General features: G+C 44.6%; 1 protein-coding gene across 1 annotated transcript in view; it reads left to right on the plus strand.

Moving 5' to 3' along the window:
• The window catches only part of SLC12A8 (solute carrier family 12 member 8), a 47,385-nt gene that overhangs the window by 17,320 nt on the left and 6,210 nt on the right, over window positions 1–23,855 (plus strand). The window contains exons 6-9 of the mRNA XM_072931988.1: window positions 9,798–9,911; window positions 16,715–16,802; window positions 18,276–18,363; window positions 21,512–21,658. Coding sequence (XP_072788089.1) covers window positions 9,798–9,911; window positions 16,715–16,802; window positions 18,276–18,363; window positions 21,512–21,658 — 437 coding nt within the window. The remainder of the gene's footprint in view (window positions 1–9,797; window positions 9,912–16,714; window positions 16,803–18,275; window positions 18,364–21,511; window positions 21,659–23,855) is intronic.

Below are 23,855 nucleotides of genomic sequence, written 5' to 3' on the forward strand. Positions count from 1 at the left end.
CTTCTTTTTTTCATTCCCCCAGTGTTAATTCCAGTCACGGTTCAGCTGTGCCCTGAATCAGCTTTCCTTATTTAGGGATTTAATTTATTAAGATAACTTCTAGATATTAGATTCTTCCTCCAGCCACTTCACTTCTAGTTTGCATTCCTCTCCTAGGCTAAAGAGAAAACTTTCTGTGGGAAATAGGTCCTTATCTATTGTTCATCATCTTTCCTGGCTTGTGTTAACAATTTTTGGCATTTTTTTGTCAGTAAGTAAGGGAGTTTATCCTGGTTGTACCTTCACTAACCTGGATGGTGGCTCAGTGGTTCTTTCTGGTTTTCTTTTTTATTTGAAGGGGGAAATGCATCAATTGAAAAATTGATTTTTGTAGGCAAAATGTATTCTATGACATACACAGAAGTAAATCAATAGTTTCAAACAAGCAAACAAAAAATCCTTTTAGGTGACAACATCTTGCTCAACCTTTCCAGAATCAAATGCTGTTTGATTTGATTTGCATTCTGAAGCCAGACTTAAGGCTGTAGCTGTGTGTGTGTTGCCTAGAGGATAGATAATGAAAACCTTCCAAAAATAAAAACAAACTATCATTTTAGACATAAAATCAAAAAGTCAACAAAAGGAATAGTTTTCTTTTGAAGTACCACTGTCATATGGATAATATATCCATAATGTATTATGGAAAGCTAGGAGCATGGGATGCTGTAGTCATGAGGATGGCAGAAAGCTCATGGCAGGATCTGGAGGACTAAGTTGTATCATCTTTCCTTTGAAAAACGGGGATTTGATCAGCATTGATTGGGCTTGTCCCAAACAATACATGGAGTAGCTCCGGGATGGAGGGGAGGTCACTCCACGAGTCCAAAGGATGTGTGTCATCACCACTGAACTGCCACTCATTTTCCTCCAATTGTTGTGCCTTGACTCAGCCCAAATTCTGATCTCTCAAGCCTAGGGCTTTTCACTGGAGAGGTTCTTCAGAGCCTCCCACAGCTGGGCACTCTGGGCATGACTTCCAAGAAATACCATTCTGTAATTGATAATGATACCCCATTGATTTTTCTGGAAGAAGGATGGAGCAAGGGACACTGTACTTCTTGTCCTCTTTGCAATGAATAAAATAGTTTTCAACAGCTGGTTTGAATACCACTGAACAAGCCAGGCTGAAAATACCACATCAAAGAAATTAAATAGTAACGGAAGGATTTATATATTACAATGAGTCTAGTGCTTAGCATTAAATAATGCAAAACATAAGAAGAATTTAAAAAGTTGAAACACCTGTGTTAAAACTTCTTACTTTTTTTCTCCTAACCAGAATTTCAGAGTTTCTAACTGCAGAAAATACTCATTTTCTGGCTTTTTAATTATTAAACCCCACCAATCTGTTGAGACAGAGTAAGTTCCAAAGAGCTCTACTAGCTACTTCCATGGGCACATTCCTAAGTTTTCCTTTATTTAAGCAGTGCTTTTGTGATGAGGAGCTGCCTGTATAGGCTCCGAGTGTGCTCTTGTGTACGTTAGTGGTTTTCCACTTTCCTGAGAAGCTGAGGCGGAGATAAAGCAGGCACACAGGGAGTTGGGCAGAAATCAGCATTTCCTCCCACCCTGTCCAGTCCTGCAGAAGATGTGGTGTGGCTGGGGGGAGCTTGGGGGGAGCGTAGGCTACCTCCTGATCTGAGAGAAGTGACGGCATCCTGCAAATGAAAATTGCTCCATTAGCTAAAGACAAACATCGGAGACAGGTTTAAGCAGCTCCCTTTGTTTATTCTGCCTCTTATGCTATTTTTAGCTGTTGGCTAGCACCCAGTACTGCAGGTCCATTGCCTTTAGGGAGAGGAGGTGCTCGTGATCTGATGGCTCTCATGGCTGGGATGCTCCACGAGGAAATTGGGGTGCAGTTACCAAAAAGGATAAATATGTCAAGGGATGACGGCGCTTTTTTCCCAGGTTTCCTCAAACAGATCGGCCCTGGCGCTTCTGCTCCAGTCTCTCTTGCTCACCTGAGGGTACCCAGCACTGAGATGCCATGTGCCCCCAGGCCTCCTCTAACACAGTGGACCATTACGTTTTGGCTGATGCCAAACCTCTTTCCAAGAAGCATCCTGCAGCAGGCTGACCTTCAGGACGCGCTGCCGAACCCCTGAGCAATTGGAGCAGAGGTGGCCCAGAGCGCTTTCCCTCGACAGCTCTGTCGGTCTCCCCGCTGGCTGATTTATCTGCCCAGCTGAGTGGTCTTTGTGCCCTGCACTGCTCCTGCCCTAAGTGACATCTAAATACCCCGGGTTTGTCTCTGCCGGCCTTGGTGGGGCTGTGCAGGTGCGGTGGAGGGTGATTTTTGGGAGAGAATTAATGGTGGGATCCCCCGGAGCCCACAGCAACAGGAAGCCGCATTGTGTGTTGACTTTAAACGGGAGGTTTGGGAGATCGGCTCTGGAGCAGAAAACAGGGACTCGGGAGGAACAAACACTTGCTGCTTCAGAAGGGCGGCGATTTCCTTTCGGGTAAACACGTCATTAATCTCAGGGAGCACATTCTTTTCCATCAAAAGATAAGGGATTCCAGTTGCCTTTCTCAGGGCTTGGCCTTTTTAGATTGTTTTAACTGTGGCTTTCGCTCCTTCAATTACAGGCTGTACATACTCTCTCTTTTTAGGTTTGCCAGCTTTATTGTGGGTGCAGAGAAAGTATTGGGCAAGGAAACTCCTTCCCTGCTTTCTTTAAATTTGCTCTAATCCTTCCTCACCACCACCCTCTTGCCAAACTTTTTTCCCACTAAAACCTGTCTATTTTTTGCTACTTGCAGCTCTGACGAATTTGAAACGTAAGTGTGGTGTTTGTCCTGATTCATGAAACAATCTCCTTAGTGCTGATGATAAAATAGGAGCTTATTTGTTCACAAGTGGGAAACTAGCAATGAGCTTCTCTCCGCACCCTGGGCTGCCTCTTGCTGCTCAGCTTCGGTTTGGCCCTTTTGAGGGCCCTTTTGCCTTGCTGTGAGGTGTGGGCTGATGCCAGCTGTGGCAATTTTCAGCTGGCATCATTCTTATACATGGGGTCACAGCAGTGGCAGAGGTGCTGCTTTCGCTTCTGCTCCCTGTGGCTTGGGGTCTGTGGTCACTCTGAGCCCTTTTGATCATTAATGTGTTTAACTGGCATTTAGGCATGAAATTACAGAGGGAATCAAGTCTCTTTGCATTCTTACCTCCTCTTCCCAATATTTTCTGCTAAGGGCTGCCAACAGCAACATGGGTTGGGGTGGGTTAGAGCAGGAGCTGAGGAGCTCCCACATCCTGCATCTCTCAGTGCCCTGGCAGCTCTGGCAGATGCTCTGCAGCCTTTCTGCACTGTCAGTGTGGCCACATGCTGATGTGTTAATTGCGTAATGGCTTCATTTTTACCACTGCATAATCATTGACCTGCATGTGTTCAATACAAAGATTCCTATTTTTTCCCTTGCCCAGTTTAAGATTCTTAAAGCAGAAATACTGAGACTGTGGGAGCTGCCTGCAGGCAGGATGTGGTCCTGAGGACTGAGATAAAGCAAAATCATGGCATCATTTTTGACATATGAAGAGGGAGTGATCCTGTGTTTGCTCTTCTCCGTCTGGGCTGCACATGCCCCATCTCCAGCTACGGAGCTGTGCTGCTGCCCACAAGTCCAACGTCGAGCTGATGTGCTCCTGGCTTGCAGGACATGTGCAGTGCTGCATACTGACTCACATGGCACAGGCATTGCACTGGAGCTGCAGAAAAGGGCAACCTGGGTTTGGTGCATGTGGTCCCCTGGGTAGGCGAGTCCAGTGGTGGCTGACAGGAGACGGGGGCATCATCTCATGGGTTTGTTCCACCTCCTCAAGCTCTGCTCCCCTGCAGCTCTTCTCTTTTCCTTCTGCTTCTTCCCAGTCATCCAGCCAAAACCTGTCTATCCAAAGGTGAAGCAGGAGATGTCCTGGAGGATGTTAAGACATTTTTGTATTCATGTACAAGTTCAGCAAAGGTCATGTTTATTTTCTGCTCTTGTCAGCACAGCTCTGCCACTCAACGCCCTCTGCTTCCATGAGTCATCAGTTCCCTTATCATTCTCTTGGAGAACTGGGACTTTCTGGTGAAAATCTGTTCATGCATCCCACAGGTCGAGTGTCAGCCCACAGCAAGCTGAGCAGTGGACTGGCAGCATGAGAAAACCACCACACTGTCCTCTCTCCACCTCCAGCATTACTGCCCTCTTCCCGTTTCCCTTCCCAACCTTTCCACACTTTTTTTTCATACATTTCTGCCTGCACCTGACCTGTAGCAGGGTGGCAGCAGTAGGACAGTGCCTAGGATCAGCAGTGGTAGCGTTGGACTTGCCTGGGAAAAAATATTGTGAGGACCTTGGGAGCTGGAGCTGGGTAGTTGGGAAGGCATGGCTACAGAAACAGGCCAGCCTTGGAAGAGCTTGGGAATGTGATTGTTAATGTTGGTGTTAAACCAGCCCAAACACAGGAAGCCAGGTGTGTGCGTGGAGGGATGTGGAGGCTTGTGATTGCACTGCTTTGATTGATTTATTTTTTATTCTGTTGGGAAAGGTGATTCAAGTGTTATTTGTGACCATGGTGCCCTCTTCATGTCCCTCTGATTATGCCAGTCCCCTGGAGAGGTGCACCATTTTCAGTGCCCATTGCTGGGTGTGCTGTATGGCACTGCAGGGCTGTGGCTGTGGTCAGCTGGACCCACGTCATTATCTGGCACATCCAGCACTTCACTGGGGAAATCCAGAGCCACCCAGAATGTGGCCGTGTTGGTGCACAGCATCTTTCAGAGCTGTTGCATCACATGATCCTGTGCTGTTTGTTGCCTGAAGCTAAATTTCAGTGTTTGCATAGAATAGGGGGGAGGGGGTGGAGAGAAAGATAAAGTCTTTGAGATTTTGGCAACATTCATGGCTTTGCACCCATCTCTGCACGTCCACAGCTCCTATGTGGATGGTTAATGCTGTGTATCTGCAATTGCACACTGAGATGCTGACAAACCTATTGCTGGTGGTGCTTTGGCATCCAAATTTTACTTCATTTAAGCTAGGCATGCCTAACTTTCCTTTGACAGGTGAGTATGCTGCTCTCATGTGATAAACTGTGGGTTGTATGTGCGTTTGAGGGAGTTTGGTCACCACCAGACTATGGGTGACTTATTCTGCAGGGAGGAGAAGAATTTGTATTTCAGGGGCTTTTGGGGGGAGAATTCACTCCTTCCCTGCTGTAGACACTCTAACCTATGTAGGAATTAATTTGGCTTAGGACACCCAACAGTCACCTGATAGACCACAACCTCTGAGAGATTCCAGCCTGACAGGGCTTGACTTGCCCATGGGGGAGTCAACAGCTCAGAAGTTCTGGGCTTGTACCTTGCCCTCGGCTAAGAGTTTGGAGAAGGAAAATGTAAGCATGTGGTTGATGAGGAGTGGAACTTTGTCTTACTGCAGAGGTGTGTGTTCAGATGAGGATGGCACAGTGGGACCAGGCTGTGAGGACCATTCCTGCTTTCTCCACATTGGTGTGCTTGGATATCTCCAGCATCCACACCAGGACCTCGTTCTGGGTGTGTGCTGGGACTGGCATCCAACAGCTGGAATTCAGAACTTAGGCCAGAAGGGTTTAGTGGTGGAAGGAGAAATGGGAAAAAGATAGAGAGCAGAGATAATTATGCCAAGGATATATAATTATTCTTTGGCACTCCACGTCTTACACATCACACAGTATCCTGAAAATGCTGAGGTCAGACCTGGGAAATGTGCTGCGAGACAAACACTTCCAGCTGTTCCCCTGAAAGCAAATCTCAGCAAGTACCTTCCAGGAGGGAATGTGTGGGCTCACTTATTTTGGAAAAGAAAAAATCTCACCATTTCAAGCCTTCAGCATTCACCTTTGTAATTAAAATCTCTAATCACAAGCAGAGTGCAATATGGGAATGTCTTCAGGGAGCTGTTTCTTAAGGTAGTTTTCCATTTTTGCACTATTTAGCCCTTGCCTTGATGCCAGGCTTTACTTAACCTTAAGCTTGTGAACAGGCTTATTGAATTTGGCCAAGACTTAACTAATCTGTAATGAGCTCCAGGTTGCCTGGAACTTGGCAGTGCTGCCGTGCTCTGTGCTGTTGCATAATGGCCTGACCCTGTGTAACCACAGCTCTGCCTTGAGCCCCTTCTCCAAGCTCTTTGAGCTCCCATTCTGTAACCCTGGGCTTCATGGAGGGGCTGTCCTCATAATGGGAGTCCTGAGGGCCAAACACCTCATGCTTTCATGCTCTTCCACAGGGTGGGAGGTGGAAGAAAGTACAAGAAAAGACCAAGGGAAGAGAGGGGATGCAGCAGCGACAACCAGATGAAAGCTGGTGTCTCCTCCCAGGCATCTGTGATGGATAGAAAGACATCAGAGTTGTGACCACCTTTCTCCTCCTCCTCTGACTCCATCAGGGTGGTGTACAGCCTCCTGTCCCTCTGCACATGTGAACAGAGGATGCTCATCCTGAAAACTCTTCCATTTCAAACTTGTTAGGTGGCTTTTACTGTTTATTGCATCATTTTAATAAGAGCAACTGGAAGGACTTGATTTGTGAAGAATCACAGGAATAATTCAGATGTTCTAAGTAATTTTTTTCTCTATTGTTTATTTGGATCAGCTCAATCACTTGAGAAATGCATAATTTGCTTTCTACTTATTGAGTATCTAATGATGAAAATAATTTGTTACTGCTCTTTATTTACATTTCCCATAAGGCTGACACGGCACAGAGAAGGAACCGGATTCTTTTCTTCTAGCATGACACAGGGAAGATTGTTTATAGCACTTCAGCTCCAGCCCTCTGCAAGCCAGCTGAGAACAGGATCATTAAAGGCAGGATTTAGAGGTTGTGCGGTTGCATAAATTGATTGAGAGCAAAATTTTTCAGACAAATATTTTGTAATGAGCAATGAGGGAGCAATCTGGTTTGGATCTTATACCCAGCAGTAAGCTGGAGAAAAATATCTCCTTACAGAAAAAAAAAAAGTATAAAATGATCTTGCCTCATTTGAAGATCAGAGTGCCAAATATAGACCCTATCGCATTTCCTTCCCTCCTCCTTCCGAAGCTCGTCCTTTTGAAGTGCACTTTCAATGGGATGTGGATAATTGACTCTGTGAACAACTGACCGAGCGCTCTGTTGATTTAACCAATCGGTCTCAGTTGCTGATTCCTGTTTTGTTTTGGATAATTTCAGCCCAATTGCCCTGTCAGCTACAATTAGTCACATTAATATTAATAAGCTGAAAGGTCACAGATGTCTTGCACTAGTCTCAGGCACGTGGGCAGGCAGGAGATGCTCCCAGCATGTTGTCCTCAGCCCCATGCTCATGTGCCCCTAAACTGAGGTGACTGCAGATCCTGCTCTATCAAAACGGGTGAGAGGTTTGCTTCACAGGAGGGTGATTGAGTGAGAAATGAGGGTGCAATGACAACTAACATTTGGATGAACTTTTCTTTAATTAGTCGAGAAGGTTCCTGGTTTCTGTATACAGGGGAAGTGTGGAATGGCCTCTCACCTGCCAGAGCTGTGAGGAGAGGAAGCAGAAGTGGGATAGAGTTGTAGGCACATCCTGTGGCTCTTTCAGCAAACCCATGGCTGTTGTTTTCTGTGGTTCCAGTGACATCTGCCATGGATTTGGGCTTTTGTCTCTTCCACTGAGGATTTCCACCTAGGGAAATAAAGTAGGAAAGGGAACAACATACAAATGAATGGAACACTAGGGGATCATTTAATTTCTTAATTTGAAAGGGGTCAGATGCACACAGGTGCAGGTCAGACATTGGATTCATGGGTCTTGTGGTCAGTGTGTGGCCATAATATGGCCAAAATGGTACCACAGAAAATGGTACCATTTTCTGTGCCTGGCTGTTCACTGGGCTGTACACTTGACCTTTTGTATGAGGAAGGAAACAGAAGGCACCCAAAGTGCCTCATTTGAATTATATAGCCCCAAAACACCACTGGAAGACCCCAGATGGAGATGGTTTACTTACAAAGTAGGACGCTGTGCCTGGTGAGGTTCTGCAACAGTCTGGTTTTGGTTTGATGGTATTTGGCATTTTTCTTCCCAGAGGATGGAAAAGGGAAAGTGCAGATTCAACCTGAAATGAGCCCCAGCTGGGAAGAGCTCGCAGCAGGCTGGCAGAGAGGGTCAGGATTTCTGATGACCTCCACAAACTGGGCAAGTGGTATGAAAAGGACAATTTGTGATTAGGGAAAACCTGAATGATAGGAATATGTGAGAGCAAACCATCAAGAGAGGCTAGAGTTCACTTCACAGGACATTTTTATGAATTGGTGGAGCAAACTTTTATCAAGTGGCATAGATGTATGTAATGCTGCTGCTTCAAAGCTCTGGTTGGAGAATGTCTGCTGATCTTCATGGGATGAGATGAGTATTTTATTCACTTTTTAAATGAAAAATTAACATTTCTCTGAGGAGCACATACTTGGTGAAAAATCCCTTGGCCAAGGACCATCATTTCCCTTGAGCAGTTTGGTGGGAGCTCTGTGGACTGGCCATGTGCTGTGCTGTCATGAGCATCAATTCTGGTTGAAGTCACGTAGGTCTTATATAGGTCTTATAGGACTTATAGGAACATACAGCCTACACAAATTCCACCTCAATTTCTCCAGAAACTGCACTTTCTGCAGACATCTGTGAGGTCCAGAGGTCAGTGTGTTGCACTGAGCTTGCTCCCTGTAAATCTCATCTGGGGCTTGTTCCTGGCGAAGAGAGCCAGTGCTTTTCCAAAGCTTAGCAGCAGGAGACCTCTTCTATCAGTGTGTTTCCATCCATGTTTGGGCAACACGATGAATGCAGATGTAGTAGGAAACTTTTGATTATCTGTAGGGTTTTTCTGTGAAAACTTCAAAGCTCTGTGGTTAGTTATAGTCTGAGACTTTAAATGGATATGTCTTGTGCTCAGAGCTCTGATTTAATGTTCTGGTTTAATCTATTGTCCAAACATCATTAATGTTGTCTTTGAGGCATGGGACAGCTTTGATGGAGTCTTTTTTAAATTTCTGGCCATCACCCTGTTCAGCCATAAACAACATCCTGCCTGCTAATGAGAAAATTCAAGTTATTGGAGTCACATGTCTTGAGGAAATAGATTGTAGTGGCAGGAGAAAAAAAGGAACCGACTTTGCTCACCTTCCACCCCAGCTGGCATAAGTGTTTGGATTATTGACAGGGAAGAGAAGTTTCCACAGATTAAGATACTCCATCAAAAAGCAGTGTTGCCTGTTAAAAATGAAATTATTATTTAATAGTCACATGCATTAATTCTTTAACCTGCTTTTGTGAGTTATGTTTTTTGTCTATAAGCATCTAAAACTTTTCCTAATTAATGCCTTGCACTCCAGCTGTCAGGCTTAACCCTTCCTAACAAATTGAGGTTTGTGGAAGAATTTGAGCCATCCAACAAGTGTGTAGTGAGGGAGTAGGATCCTCTGTTACACACCCAGTAAACCAGGTGCATGACATTGGTATAGCACCCATCACTTTCCCCCCTCCCCTGTCTTCTGTAAAACTTGTGTGTGTCCTTAGAAAGATGGGGCAGGAGTGGCAACCCTGGTTTCTGCCTTCTCCCCCACCATGTGAGCTGACGTTCATCCTTTCAGGTGGTCCTTGGAAGCAGCCCCTGCAGGAGCATGTGTTAGAGGGGGGTGGTGGCTGAGAGCAGCTGGAGGGGCTCCTGAGCCCTGCTGGCTCCTGAGGTTCTCCTCTCGCCCTCCGTGTCTCCACAGAGCACGGCTTTGTCGGCTACTCCGAAGAGCTGATGTTCAACAACACACTGCCAGACTACACCCAGGGGGAGTCCTTCTTCACTGTTTTTGGAGTGTTCTTCCCAGCTGCCACAGGTACGGTTCAGTTTTATCCTCACCCTTTTTTCCTCCACAGGAATATGTCGGAGATGAGCAGAAGCAAGGGGAGCTCCTCTGGGCTGTGAGGTGAAGTGAGCAGGACTGCACTTGGCTGTAGCAGACCCAAGTGGTCAATTCAAATGTTCAGGCTTCCCTCCAGCATCTCAATTTTTTTGTAGTCCTGCCTTGTTCACTTGAACGTGCTCTTCTGTTTCTGTGGTTAGAAACTGTTGGTGAGCTCTGTGGTCCTGTAAATCCTCTCCTGCCAAGGCTCAGGCACTGATCTTAGCCAACGCTGTCAGGGCAGAAGGATCAAGCCTATTTAAAATATCTGATCATGATTTACCAAATCAGATGAGCCTTATGATTGTGTTGCACTGGGAGAGTGGGAAGAGCACAGGAGGACTTTCTCTCCATCCTTATCTTAGCAGGTGGCTGAGCTGGGACGATGCCATTGCCCATGACGGACCCACCACTTGCTGCGTGGTGTCACAGGTTCATCCTTGTATGTCAGCAGAGCTCATATTTATGAGCTTAATTAGATACCTTCATATCATCCATCCCCTTAAATTACCAAGAAGATGCCTGTCCCCTTTCCAGAGCTGAAAATCTCCAGTGGGAATGCAGTAACTATCAGTTGAAGTTACAATACCTTTTGTTGATGCTGGGTGTTTTAAGCTATAAAAAGTACTGATTACAAGCAGTTTCCATAGCGATGTATCCTTGGATTACGGAATGAATTTTCAGAGGATCAGCTCTAAGCAACTCACTAGAAGTTATGGAATTGCTATGGTACAAGGAGGTAAATGAAATGTTTTGTGAAACAGATGGGACTGGAGGAATGGTCTGGTAGCAGAAGTCACTTTGTCAGGTGCGCCTCGTGCAGGACTTCTTTACATTTTTCTTTAGTATCCTTTCTCCCACCTTATCAGGCTGGCTATTGCCTTTATACACTTCCTCCTGGAAAACTCACCTTCCTGAACTCTTGGCATCATGGAGATGTCTTCTGCCCTCTTTTTTGTTGTCATTTTTGACTGGCCCAAGGAGTCCCCAAGAGAAAAAAACCTTTCTCATGAGCTCTGTCACTGGTGCAGGTTGTTTTCTGGTTCCTTGGTTATAGAAGGAACAGTTACAACAAAACTGTGCAGAAAATGACCGTGATTAGCCATATTAAAAGATTTTTTGCCACTGCTAATGCTTGGCTGCTAGGAAGAATGCCAAAGCTAATAGATATAATTTGTTTAAAGCCTTGGCAGCCTGTTTCTCTGTTTAGTTAGCAGTAGTAATACCAGTAGTAATGTCAAACATTCTCTGAAAATACAGTTTGGGATGATGTATAATTACTTTGGTTGTTAACACAGATTTTTCATGTGTTCTTTTTAATTGCTTGGTTATTTACAGGATTTAAATTATTCCTTCAGAGTAGCAGTGCCAGTGGTACCATATAACATCACTATCGCTCCTGTCATTGCTGTTTGGAGCACTTGGAGTTCAGGAGCCTCATAAAATGCAGGGCTGTGTTCAGTGTTCTGCATGGAAGAGATTAAGAAATTTCTGATTAAGAAATTTCTAGGATGGGAGTCAAGACTTCTCTGCTGACAGTGCTGCTGCTGCAGGGCAGGCAGCGAGATGCAGAGGGTGAGCAAGTAGCACTGAGGAATGACAGGGACAGGCCAGCACTGCTCCCAGGCTGTCACCTCCAGCCTGTGGTCCTCCCCACCACCCACCTCAGTGGCACCCACCTCTGCTGGAACCCCCACAGTGACCTGGTTGAAGCACTGGAAGTAAAATCCTTTGCCTTGAGACACAACAGAAATCTGGGGAGAGTTTCAGCAAAGCAATATGCTGTTTAGTTTTGAGGGGATACATTGAGCCCGTTTGAAACAGTTCTTTGACCCACAGCAATGTTCTGTTTATATTTAATTATGAAATGTTGTATTTACTATTTTAATTTGTAGCATATGCTAGCTTAAAATTTAAGATGCTATTTTGGTAACAAAGTTTTAAAAAAATAATATTTCGGAAATTGTGAAACAAATTGTTTGGGCCTTTTGAGATTAAATGTTCCTCTTTGAAGTTAAACTATTTTGATCTCTTCGGGATAGGCTTCTTCCTCTGTCTCTGAGATGACTATCTGAATTCAACCAGTTCAAGTTTGGTCTCTGGGATCTACTGAAAAGTGGCTGAAAGTTGTCCATTTCCACCAGACACAGCAGTGAAACAGAAATGTTTGAAATGCAGGCTGGTAGCTGTAACAGCAAAGAGGGGCAGCCAATTCAGGAAGGGGGAGCAGGACCTGTGGGGAGACCCCTGCCAGGACCAAACAGGCAGGAGTTGGGGACATGCTTCAGCTGATGAGCATAGGATGGTCATCCCAGCCTTTTGCAGACAGTTGCACCATGCTGCCTCCTAGGAGTATCCTCCTCAGGCTGTTTTGCTCCAGGTCAGGTTGTTTTCTCTGTTCCTCTGTGTTTTATTGATATGACTGCAGCAATGTGAGTGAAGTTACCCCAGTTTTACAGCTGAGTGCTGGTAAGCAGACGCTGGTCTGTTTGCTACCTGTGCAATAGCTGTTTAAACCATTTCTGCTGGATGTTCAGTGCAGCTGGCCTAATTCCCCCAAATTTGTCATTTAATCATAGTAGCCAAGAGATCCAAAACATACATCTAGAACTGGCCTAAATGGGAGAGCGTGGGTACAGAAGTCTTAGATTTGCTGGCTTCAGTCAAAAGACTGAAATACATGCTGTGGAAGATGTGAACATGCCCCTGTAGAAATGCTGTGTGTTAACCAGCTGTTCTTCTGCATGTTTGTAAATACCTTCTAATACCTTCTCAATGCACACATCTTGCTGCTGTGCTGTGATAGGTGAACACTTGGATACCCACCCAGCCAGGACTTTCCAGCAGGGAGGGAGTCTCGGGAGCCACCTGCCCACAGTCAGCTCCCAGCAGCAGCCATGCAGCCGTCAGTGCATGTTGAAAATTAAGATAAATACCATTTCTGTTGTGCAAAAACTGTTTTTCTACTAAATCCCCATGGTTTTCTGTCTAATGAAAGAAGTGTGTTGTCTTGTGATACAAGAAAGTAAGATGTCATTTGAAGCGGCGTTAGTGGAAAATATCACTGCACAGAAACCGGTTCTGAAATAAACCATATCTGGCACTTGCAAAATGACAGCAAATAGATTTAGAAGTTTTGGGCTAAGTTATCAGATGATGTAAACTGGCACAACTCCATTGAAGTCTGTGGCAAGGTGCCAGCTTACATCAGTGGAGAAGGTGGCCCTTTAAAAAAATCAGCTACAAGCCTTATCTAAGATTTTCCATTCTTCACCTCCTGGGTGAAGGAAAAAAACCCACCTTTTTTATTTTATAGTATGTTCACTGAAAAATGCACTGGGCGTTTGCAAGAGTGATCATATCTGCAGCTATAAACCGCGGCTGGTGGGGCTGGTGGCTGTGCCTGACACACAATGTAGGTGGTCCCCTCATGCACTGCCTGGATGATGCCCAGGACCAGATTGCATTGGGAACAGCAGCAATGTACAGACTGTCTCAGCCATAATTTCCTGGCTGGGTTGACTGTGTTTTCATGCTTCTTTGTCCAGAAGCTTTCTCACTATCTGCTGCTCCCTAAGATAATAGCCAGTGTGGAAAATCCAGCCTGCTATCTCATTGAAACAGAGAGGTGGATAATTTTCTCCATGGAGAATCTGCAGATATGATTGCTTGAGTCCAGAAAGGATTGGCCATTTCCCTAGGGATAGGCCTGTGTCTGATGGAAGGAACATCCTGATTTCTTCCTACTTTGACTGCTAGGAAGGACATGCAGACAGAATCTGCAGCGAGTGTTGTGACAGTTCTGTACCTGCACTACCTGCCGTACATGTTCTTAACTTGAAAGAAGAAAGCATTTTCAGAGGGAAGACTGATTTGTTCAGGAAAACTTGTTAACTCAAAGGGTTTAAAAGGCTGCTGGTGGTGGAGAGGTGGCTTTGGCATTGCCCATACATGTGTACTACCAGATTGTCCGTACCTTTGCCCTGGTCATGTCAGAGTCATAATTGCAGCATGGAGGAGATGGCTTTGCCCCGAGTGGCTGAGAGTAGCTGAGCTGCTTCCCTCTGGTGGCCTTGACCTTTGGTTGTGGAACCCATGAAACTCTGGTGACCTCCTGGGAGCCCTGACAGAAGCTAGTGTGCAGTGGCCTGGGGGTGACCCCTGGTCAATCATCAGCCTCAAGATCCTCTTTATGTGGGCTCTGGGAAGTCATCTCCTGGCTGCTCCCAGGCTGCGTGGGCCTGTGGGAGGGAGGCAGCGAGGCAGCCCAGGCTGTGCAGTCATCGCTGTGCCGATGACTCACGTCTTCTACTTTTTATGTTCAGTCCAGAAAATGCCATTTTGGTGTTTCCCCCAGTGCTTTGCTGAGGCAGGAGTTTGGATGAGGTAGAGGTGACTCAAGCTGGAAGATTTAAAGGTGGTGCCAGATGTTTGAGAAACTTGGCCAAGAAGCACATGAGATTAACATCTGTCCTTCTGACAATAGTTTGTTCCCTTTGGAAGAAAAATTCTGAGAATTCAGAGTTTTCTGCTTTGTGTCAGAATTGCAAAGTAGCATGTCATCAAAGAGGGCTTCATAGAGACTTTGTTTAGCATATTTGTGACCATTTCCATGGACTTCTGCCTTCCTAACTTTTCTTATCTATTGTGTTTGAAAGGAGTAGGGCTTGAACACTCCATGCAAGCTTTATCTAAAGAAAACCAGAGCAGCTGACAGGCTTTTAGCTGTGCTGTTCAGAAGTATGTCCACAAAATAGTCTTCCAGGAGAAAATTAAGAACTTGATTTTTAATGCTTTCAGTATGGTGTCAAGGATTCAAATCTGGTCTGAATTTGGAGGAAAAGCTCTTCCAGGAGCTGAGGAATGTCAGGATTCTGTGGGGACTGGGGAACAGTTGTCAGGGCTCTGGCTCCATGGTGGAGATGACAGGAAAAGTTGGCTGGTGAGTGGACTGATCAAGGGTTGGGGGGGGGGAAAGAGATGATAAAGCAAAAAGCATTAATAACAAACAAACAAACTAACTAACAAATCAGTAAAGCCTTGGATGTGTTTGGCAGCATGAGAGTGCCTTGTGCTCCTTTGTATGCTGTCCTCATGGCAGAGCAGTGAGGAGAGGAGTTGTTACAATTCCCTTTGAGCAGATGTGGAGATGGTGCTATGAAGATGCACAGCAACGCCTGGGACAGAGCAGAGCAGAGTTTGTGTGTCATGATTAGCAACCCAGCCATTGCTGATAGCCCATCAAAGGCCAAGGTCTGTAGGGAATAGGGAAGCCATCCATCTGGCTGATTTGGGTTTGTCCCCTTTACCCTGAGATTGGTCCCATAGCTCTTGTCTCTCCTTCATCTTGGGAAAAAACCCTTCCAAGCAGCAATCTGTGTTTCAGCTTTAAAATGCAATGGGCTGTTGCTGATTTCTAGCTGTAGTCACTCAGATTTGCAGCTGCAGAGACTGGCTTTGTCATTCTTATGCCCTCTGAACATGAGGAATGGCTGCTGGGCTTGGCAGCCATGGTGGACCGGCACGTGGTCAGTCCCCTGCTGCAGTGGCTGCCAGATGCTGTGGGTGCCATGGTGCCATGGTGCTGGCATCTTCATTCCCATTGTTCTGTGGTAATCTCACCCTGGCCCCAGGGCCTGTGCCATCAGCACTGCTGGCTGGCTTCTGGCCCACGCGTCCTTATGGAGACATTAGTCTGACATCCTAGTGGGGGACAGTTAGCGTCCTAAAGTCTTTGGTCCTGCCTTCAAATTATCCAAATTCTCATCAGGATTTTAAATAATAGATTTTTATTTATGTGTTTTTATTTATAGCACATTCCTGAAGTCTTCTAAGAAAACTTCTGGCATAATGTGGCAAGGGAATCTCGGTTTTCTTGACAAGTCTGGTATGACTCCTCCTTCAGCTATGGACAAAGCCCCTTAACCAATCTGTACCTTGGCTTTCTAGTCTTAATGTAGAGACTCTAATCCCCTGATTCATCCTGTTTCCCTCTCTTGTGTCTTTAGATGGTAATTTTTTAGGCTAAGGACTGTGTCTGATTGTATAATACCCTGCACTCTGACCTAAAATAACAGTTCGGTATTTTATTCTTAGTCCTACCATGTGTTTTCTACGTGACACTGGGACAATCACTTGCCCTCTCAGTGTTTCTGTTTTCCTATCTGCAAGGCAGAGATAATGCCTACTTCCAAAGCAGATCCCTTAGCTGGAAGGTGCCACCTACGTGCCGAGAGCCTGTTATTCCCTCTGCTAATGTGATCATCATTTAATATGGACAGGACATTCTGTTTTCTAGCAGTGGCTGTCCCCTGTGAATGCAGGGACCTGTAATTGATCTGGTCTGGGGGTTGTACCGCCAGCTGCATGTGCTACCCTGATGAACAGTGGCATTTCTCTTTTCAACAACTGGGCGGCATTGTCTTCTGTTAGGTTTGTATGAAGATAAGATGGGATTTGTTCACATACTGCTTCCCCCCCAGCATTGTTCAAACCAGACAGAGGTTCCTTTGACATGTTAGTGGTGACTTGCTTCTGTTAAAGACATGAGCAGTTTTTTACCAAGCAATTGATGGGAGCCAGTATTTGTCTGTGTGGCAGTGCAATGAAGTGATGTAATTACTATTCTGAAACAATCAATGAACTGATTGATTAAATTATATTACATATTTCAATGTGTATTATATGTACTATAACTTAGATTGACTCTAAATTGCACTTGTGTCTGCAAAATATAGGTGTGATGGCTGGGTTCAATATGAGTGGAGATCTCCAGAAGCCTTCTTCCAACGTCCCTCTGGGGTCTCTGGCTGCTATTGGCACCTCGTAAGTCATTGGTTGGGGAAAATTTGTTCTGGAGACTGCCCTGAGTGTGACCAATCCATTTCATGCTCCCATCAGCCTTCTATTACTCAGCCATCTGGAAAATTAAAGTGTGGCTCTCATTCAAATTGTCATCCATTACCACCACATACTCTGGGTGAGTTGGAGATGTTTGTTATTGAGGATGCACTCAGTCCTTCCACTGCTGGCTGGGATTTGTGCTGGTGCTGGGGTGCTTGTGCTGCTGCAGCCTGGCTGTCCCAGAGTGGAATGCAGAGTTCTCCAAGGCTTGGGAGGGGGATGATTTTGTCATTAACTGCTGTCGATTTCAAAGTGGGGAGGGTTTATTACCTTTCTCCCCTGTCCCCTTGTGTTCTTTTTCTATATAAATAAAAAAGAAGTATCACAATTTTGTATTTTTTTATTGCTGGGCAAATGAGGCCAAGAAAGGTGAGATGACCTACCCGTCTGCAAGACGGGGTTAGCAAGTCGTGCTCTTCCCAAGGAAATGCAGGTTTCCAGGAGAACTTTCCACTGCTGCATATTAAAAAAAAAAAAAAAAAAAGAAAAACCCTCAGTAGGTTTTCCTGCCTGGTTTTATTGCCATCTAAATTGCCTTTGAAATTATTTCTTTTAATTGTGTACCAATGTTCAGTCAGGGAGGAAGATTCTTCACAATTTGGAGGCATTCCTGCTGGAATTGGTGCTTGTTTTCAGAGGGTGGATTCCACAGGACACAGAAGTCTCACACGAATCTGTCTATCCAAGGCTGTGGTCATTCCCTTCTCCACTGTCTGGGCTTTACAGACAAAATTATCCCCCAGCCTGAGTATGGAAAGGCCAGAACTCCAGAAGAGGATCCTGGCTGAGGCTGCAGAGCAGGCTGGCTGTGCTGTTAATGTTGCTGCCATTCTGTGTAGAGAATGGTTTGGGCTGGAAGGGACCTTTAAAGGCCATCCAGACCCAGCCCCCTGCAATGAGCAGGGACTTCTTCAACCAGATCAGATTGCTCTGAGGAAACATTCTGACCTTGAATGTTTCCAGAGATGGGGCATCCACCACCTCTTGGGGCAGCCTATTCCCATGTTTTACCACCCTTATTGTGGAAAATTTGTTTTTTTACAGCTAGTCTGAATTGACCCTCTTTTAGCTCACACCATTACCCCCTGGCATTTTGCTACAGGCCCTACTAAAAAGTCTGTCCCTAGGACTGGGATATTTCCCCCTGCACACCTAAGGAGAGTGAGTAGCTTCCCCTCAGGAGTACTGCAGTCATGCTGCAGCTGTCCCTTGCACATCAAAGTGGGTAAGTAAAATGGGTTGGTGTCAAATTTATCCCTGAAGCTTCAGGAACCATGCAGAGTGACTGAAGACCCAGCTTGTGGGCATTTGACTGTCTCCTGGCTCTCTTAGTGGCAGAATGCTCTATGGTCTTGTCTTATTGTGGAGAAATTGGTTTATTTTTGTTGTTTGCAGGTGGTTTCTGTACATGGTCTTCGTTTTTTTGCTGGGAGCCATTTGTACTCGTCAGTCACTCCGCTATGACTTCATGATAGCAGAGAAGGTAACTTGTGGTTTTATATAATGGAGCTTCCAGGTTGCCATCAGCTTTACTGAATGCTTGAGTTTTGCAAAAGCCTAAGGAATTTGGGTATGCATCCCTCATTAAAATTCAGGGGGATTTCCCTGTTGCAAATCCCAGTGTACAATTGATTTGCACAGCCTTGCATTCACCAGCATATCCCGTAATGCCAGATCTCTGCATTATCACCCAGCAATAGCTTTGAGAGCTAAAGTATGGTAATATGGTCTAATGATAAATGCTGTATTTTATTCCCTGTATCCTTTCTCTTTGGTGAAAGCTTAAACCAAATTGAAATCTCTAAAGAAGCCCCCTACTTATCTTTACCAAGTCAAGCGCAGCTCACATTTCCATATCTAGCGGGCTGTAATCGCAGGGTGAGGAATTGGATTATTAAACTCAAGACATTGCACACAGAGTATTTACACAAGGGGATGTTGTAGTGTAATACACAATGAACCTTACCACTGCAGACCTCTAAGAAGAGAGCAAGAGATTTTGGTGTGTTCTATTGTCTTTTTTTGGATGGGATGTGGAAAGGCTAATTTTTTGTTATTTGGTATTATCCAAAATTATGGGTTCACTGTATTTGACACTATTTTTTTGTGATTCATTTGAAGTAGAGAAGTTTATGTAGTTTGATCTGTAACATGGTTTTAGTCTAAACTATCAATTTGAAACTCTGGTTTTGTTTCTTAAGTACTTGCAGCTCTAAACTTCTTACAACCCCCCCCACCCCGCAAATAAACTCCCAGTTATTGGTAGAGCTCTGCCACTACCTGCTGAGGTAAAAAAATGCACCTCTGTTTCAGGGAAAAAAAGGATGAACCTGCCTTCTCTAAGGCAACTTCTTTGTATATCAATGACTTAATGGGCAAAAAGTGCAGTATCCAAAAGAATCAGCTTTAAATTAATCTGCTGAAGAGAAAGAGGTTGTTAAAGCTGTGTTTTAACCTCAAAGTCCTCAGGGGGAAAATGAAAAATCTCCTAGTAATGAATGAGAAGATACTTAATACTGTCAAATACAAAATATAAACAAGAAAACACCCCCCTCCACAAAAGCAAATTCAATTTTCTTTCCCCTAATATGGAACAAAAAAATGGTGCAGTATTCATGTTCCTTCTGTGAGTTATTACAAGATGATTTAGATTTTAATGACTTTGGAAAGAGGAAGTGGGGAGAGATCATTACTCCTCCAAACTCTCCCTTTCTATCACAGGTGAACGAGTGCTTGGCTGCTTTTCTCTCTTACAATATTTGTTTGGCTTTTTAAACACAAAAATGAGATTCAGTAATTTCACTTCTAATGAGCTCCAACTGCCAATTCCTTGCAATGTATTCACACTCTCTGTTCAAAACTCCTAGCAAAACCTTTCATCAGCCTTGGTGAAAGGGACTCTTCCCCTCTAACCCTGATTTGAATGTCAAGTAGCACATTTAAATGCAAGCATTTTTGGCAGCTCAAATAATATATGATGTCTGGCACAACTGTTTGTTTCTTCTGAGTGTTTCTCAGAGCAGGGTAGGGTTAGAGCAGAGGGAAGGGAGGATTCTCCACTGAGTGTCTGTCTGTTGGTCTAATGAGAGCTGGTATCTGCTCATCTTTGCCTCAGGTTCCTTCTGTCCCACAAGATGCAATTCACGAGGCCAAGTGGATTTTCATGGGGAAATGTTGTGCTAGGAAGTTTGGACAGTTCTGGATCGTGATGTTATTTTCACATGCCTTCCACAACATGAAGATTTTGATGGCTTTATACCCAGTCTCCTTTTTGCTGCCTGCAGATTTTGTGGACAAAAAAAAAAAAGAAAAAAAAATCAGATGTAGCTTGAATCATCTTTAGCCATGTAAATTTTTGTAATCCTCCTAATAATGCATGTGCCATCTGACTTCAATGGGGGCAGAAGCTGGGAGGACCTGTGGTCATTTAGACCCTCTTTTCCATGGAAGGAGGAGTGGGAGCAAAGGACATGTGGGATGCAGGGCACCTGCAACTGGTGACATACTCTGCCACAGATATTTGTCTGCACCTCCAGCACTCGCTTCAGAGGAGTATGGGCATGTTGGATTTGGACCAAAATGTGGGTTTTTCTCTCTGCCTGGCCTTTGTGCTGGAGTTCTCCCCATGCCTAGCCATTCTCTGTGACTGGCTGCTGGCTGTCAGACCACTGGGGTCCTGCAGGACTTGGGGGTGTCTCAGGTGACCCTAGACCTTGTTTTCCTTATTTTTTCTGTCCAGGTCCTTACACTGCAGTTCCAGGAACACTCCCGTTTCAAAGCTTTCTTGCACAATGTTTATATTGTGGGGTTTTGTGTATTTGGGTGGGGTTTTCTAAATGTGCTCTCTGTGCTTGCAGCTCTCAACAGTGGGGAGCTGCTTGGGGGGCCCCGTGCTCACTTCTGTGTGACAGACCAGGAGCTGTCCTTCCTTTTGCTCCACACCTGCAGGAGATGCTCCCAGCTTGAAAGGGTGCTTCAGAAACCAATTCTAAAACCAGTCTTGTTAGCACTATGGCTTTAAATTTTTTCTTTTTAATGTTTCATGCTGGCCAAAGGAAATTCTTTTCTCACTGAAGACAGGAAAATAAGGTCATTGTATTACATCCTTTGGAGAGTGTTTTTTGAGATGCCATTTACTTAAGTGGCAATTTTGATTTGGTTTTACTGTGAGTTTTCCTTCAGGATTGGTTTTCCCCTCTGAGACACAGGGGTTTGTCTTCCTGTTTTGGATGGTGGGAAGCCTGGGCAGCTTTTCCTGTATGATGTGCTCTGTATATAAGAGATCTTGCCTGAAATAAACTCACTTCCAGTTACTTAAGGGGAATCTAATGGCTGCTTCTTTGCTGCAGTTTCTCCAAGTGACAAAAAATTCCTTGGATATGAGCTTGTAACATGGTTCTGTCGATACTGGATGTTCAGCATTAAATTACCTTTATGGGATAATTTTCCTGTATTAATTGCTTGTACTTTATACCAAAGGCCAATTAAATTGCTGCTTTCCCAGGGCTTGCTCTGTTCATTTAACAACATTAGAAAATATATGTGATCTCTTAAAATACATGTATTTAAGACTGCTTGGGTGTCTTTAAGGCATAACCTGATGAACTTTGCATTCTCTCCACTTCCTCCAGGTATCCTTGGTGGGCTTTTTGTTTTTGCTAGGGCTGTACATCTCGTCCCTGGCCTCCTGCATGGGAGGGTTGTACGGAGCACCCAGGATCCTGCAGTGCATCGCCCAGGAGAATGTGATCCCCATGCTCGCCTTCCTTGGACGTGGGGTTAGTCATCCTTTCTGCAGGACTGCTGTCAAGCCTTCACCTGAGCTTAAGAAGCCAAGATTTCTGTGTGTCTGTAGAGTGAGATGGGAGACGCATGAAATGTGAGGAGGGGAAAGCTCAGGATCTGGTATCCCATGCATATGCAGAAAAGCCAGGAAATGGGTGGTTTTATGAAAAAAAACAAGCATCCAACTGTCTGTGGTCCTTTCCCTGCCTGTCCCCTGTGTGCACTGCCTCTGCTCCGAGCCCTCCCATGGGGTTTGGCACCGTGCAGTGCTGGCACCTCGCTCACCCACCCGTGCGACCTGGCCTGGAGCTCTGTGTCCTGCCCCTGTGCACACACAGCCCTGCCTAGCTGCCATCAGCCCCCTCCCCCTGACCCACTTCTTCAAGATGTGCCCAGCAGGACAGGCACTTAGGCTATAACTTTGCCTCGGGGGTTTTTGCAAACCCCTCATCCCTGCTGGTGCCGATCCCAGCCATGACTGAAGGAAGTTCCTCCTTCTCCTCTGCCCTCCTGCCCAGGGCAGAAGCCTGAAGCTTTTGTCCCAGCACTTGGTGAAATAGATGGTAACTGTCTCTTTACCTTTTATCTTTTTTCTTTCTTAATCTTCTTTCCTGTACATTTTCTTTGGTGTGTTCCTATCCTCTGTGGTAACCTCAGAGCTGAGTAGGTGACCAGCTGTGATGGATGGATTCAGTCTGTGTGCAGTGGAGAAGAGGACACTTCTTTGTGAGATAAGGTGCCTTCAGGACACTATTAAATAAAAACAAAGAATAGATTTGAAAGGTTAAGTTGTGGGTCTTCTAAGCTGTAGATATGCATTGAAACAAAGTCTTGCTTGGAATATGACAAGAAGCTTTTTCCTTGCTTTGTGAATAGTCTTTATGCATGAGTCATTCTATTGATATCAGTCATCAAGGACTCTGTAGTCTTGGGCTGTACATCCATACATGATCTTCCCTTTTTCTTTCCATTTTTCCATCACTCTCAATAATCTGTCTAGAGTACAGAGTGTCTGGAAAAGCCTTATGTTGCTTTGCTCCTTCAGAGTGGCTTAAAAATACGGAAAAATATTTTTCAGTATTGATATTTATGAATGCTTTTAAAATATTTAAATATTTAGTAAATATAATAGTTTTCTCTCTGTTGTTTTATGTTTTTTCAAAGCAGTTTTCTAAACTAAAAGTTATAATAATAGCAAAAGTAATAGTAATAATTGTAGGGAAATCAGGAACAATAATGACTGCAAAAACTTCTAGCTCCTGAAGGCAGGTTTCAGGTGATCCCAGAATAAGCTGTTCTCTATTTGGTAGCCCTTGTGAAATTTTCAGTAGTTTAGCAAAGTTGATTCTCTTTCTTTTCTGATAGTTTTCTGTCCTTCTGTCAAATTTTCTGCCCTGAACTCCAAGCAGAATGCCATGATGGGAAGGGCTCAAAAAGAGGTGAGAAATCAAAGGCAGATCACTTTTCCCCCTTCCATCACTCCACCACCTTGGAAATTGTTGAAGATTTGGTTTATGGAGAGTAAATACATTTAATTTGTCCTTACAAATCTACTCCACATCAGTTCTTCTTTTTCATGGTTGAAGAAGGTAGTGTGGTCACAATAACCCCAGCTGATGGGAAGGACACAAATGTTTTCTGTGGAGTTAAATCCAAGCTAGATGCATCCTGAGATCCTCCCATCTGTTCCCCATCTCAGTACATCTTTCTGAAGATGCTGAGATCTGTGTTCTTTTATCCCTGAGATGTATTTTTGTTCATTCTGAAAAGATGTAATGGTCCAGATCTTTGGACCAATAGATTTCTATTAATAGAAAATGGTCCCTTTTCTATTAATAAATAAGAGTGGAGGAAACAGAAGTAGTTTCCATTTGATAGTGTGTTTATTAAAGAAGTAAATGCAGTTAAATGAAAGCTTAAGATATTTTGTAAGATATCTTGTAAGCTATTTTTAAGCAAAGTCTTTATGCAGCTTGCACAGGCTTATCAGGTGGCAAAATGGTGCCTGGTCCAAGGAAGGATATGTTAGACCTGGGATTAAAGTTCATGAGCCAAAGACTCAGGTATTTCCACTGCCAGTGCTCTTTGTTTTGTGCCTCTTTTCCTTCTCCTTTCCTTGCCTCCACCCAGTCCCAAAGGACAGGGGCAGGCAATGTTTCTCCTGCCCTCCTGACACATGCCTGGGGCTGC

The sequence above is a fragment of the Taeniopygia guttata genome, chromosome 7 (assembly GCF_048771995.1).
Source record: "Taeniopygia guttata chromosome 7, bTaeGut7.mat, whole genome shotgun sequence".
Classification (NCBI taxonomy): Eukaryota; Metazoa; Chordata; class Aves; order Passeriformes; family Estrildidae; genus Taeniopygia; species Taeniopygia guttata.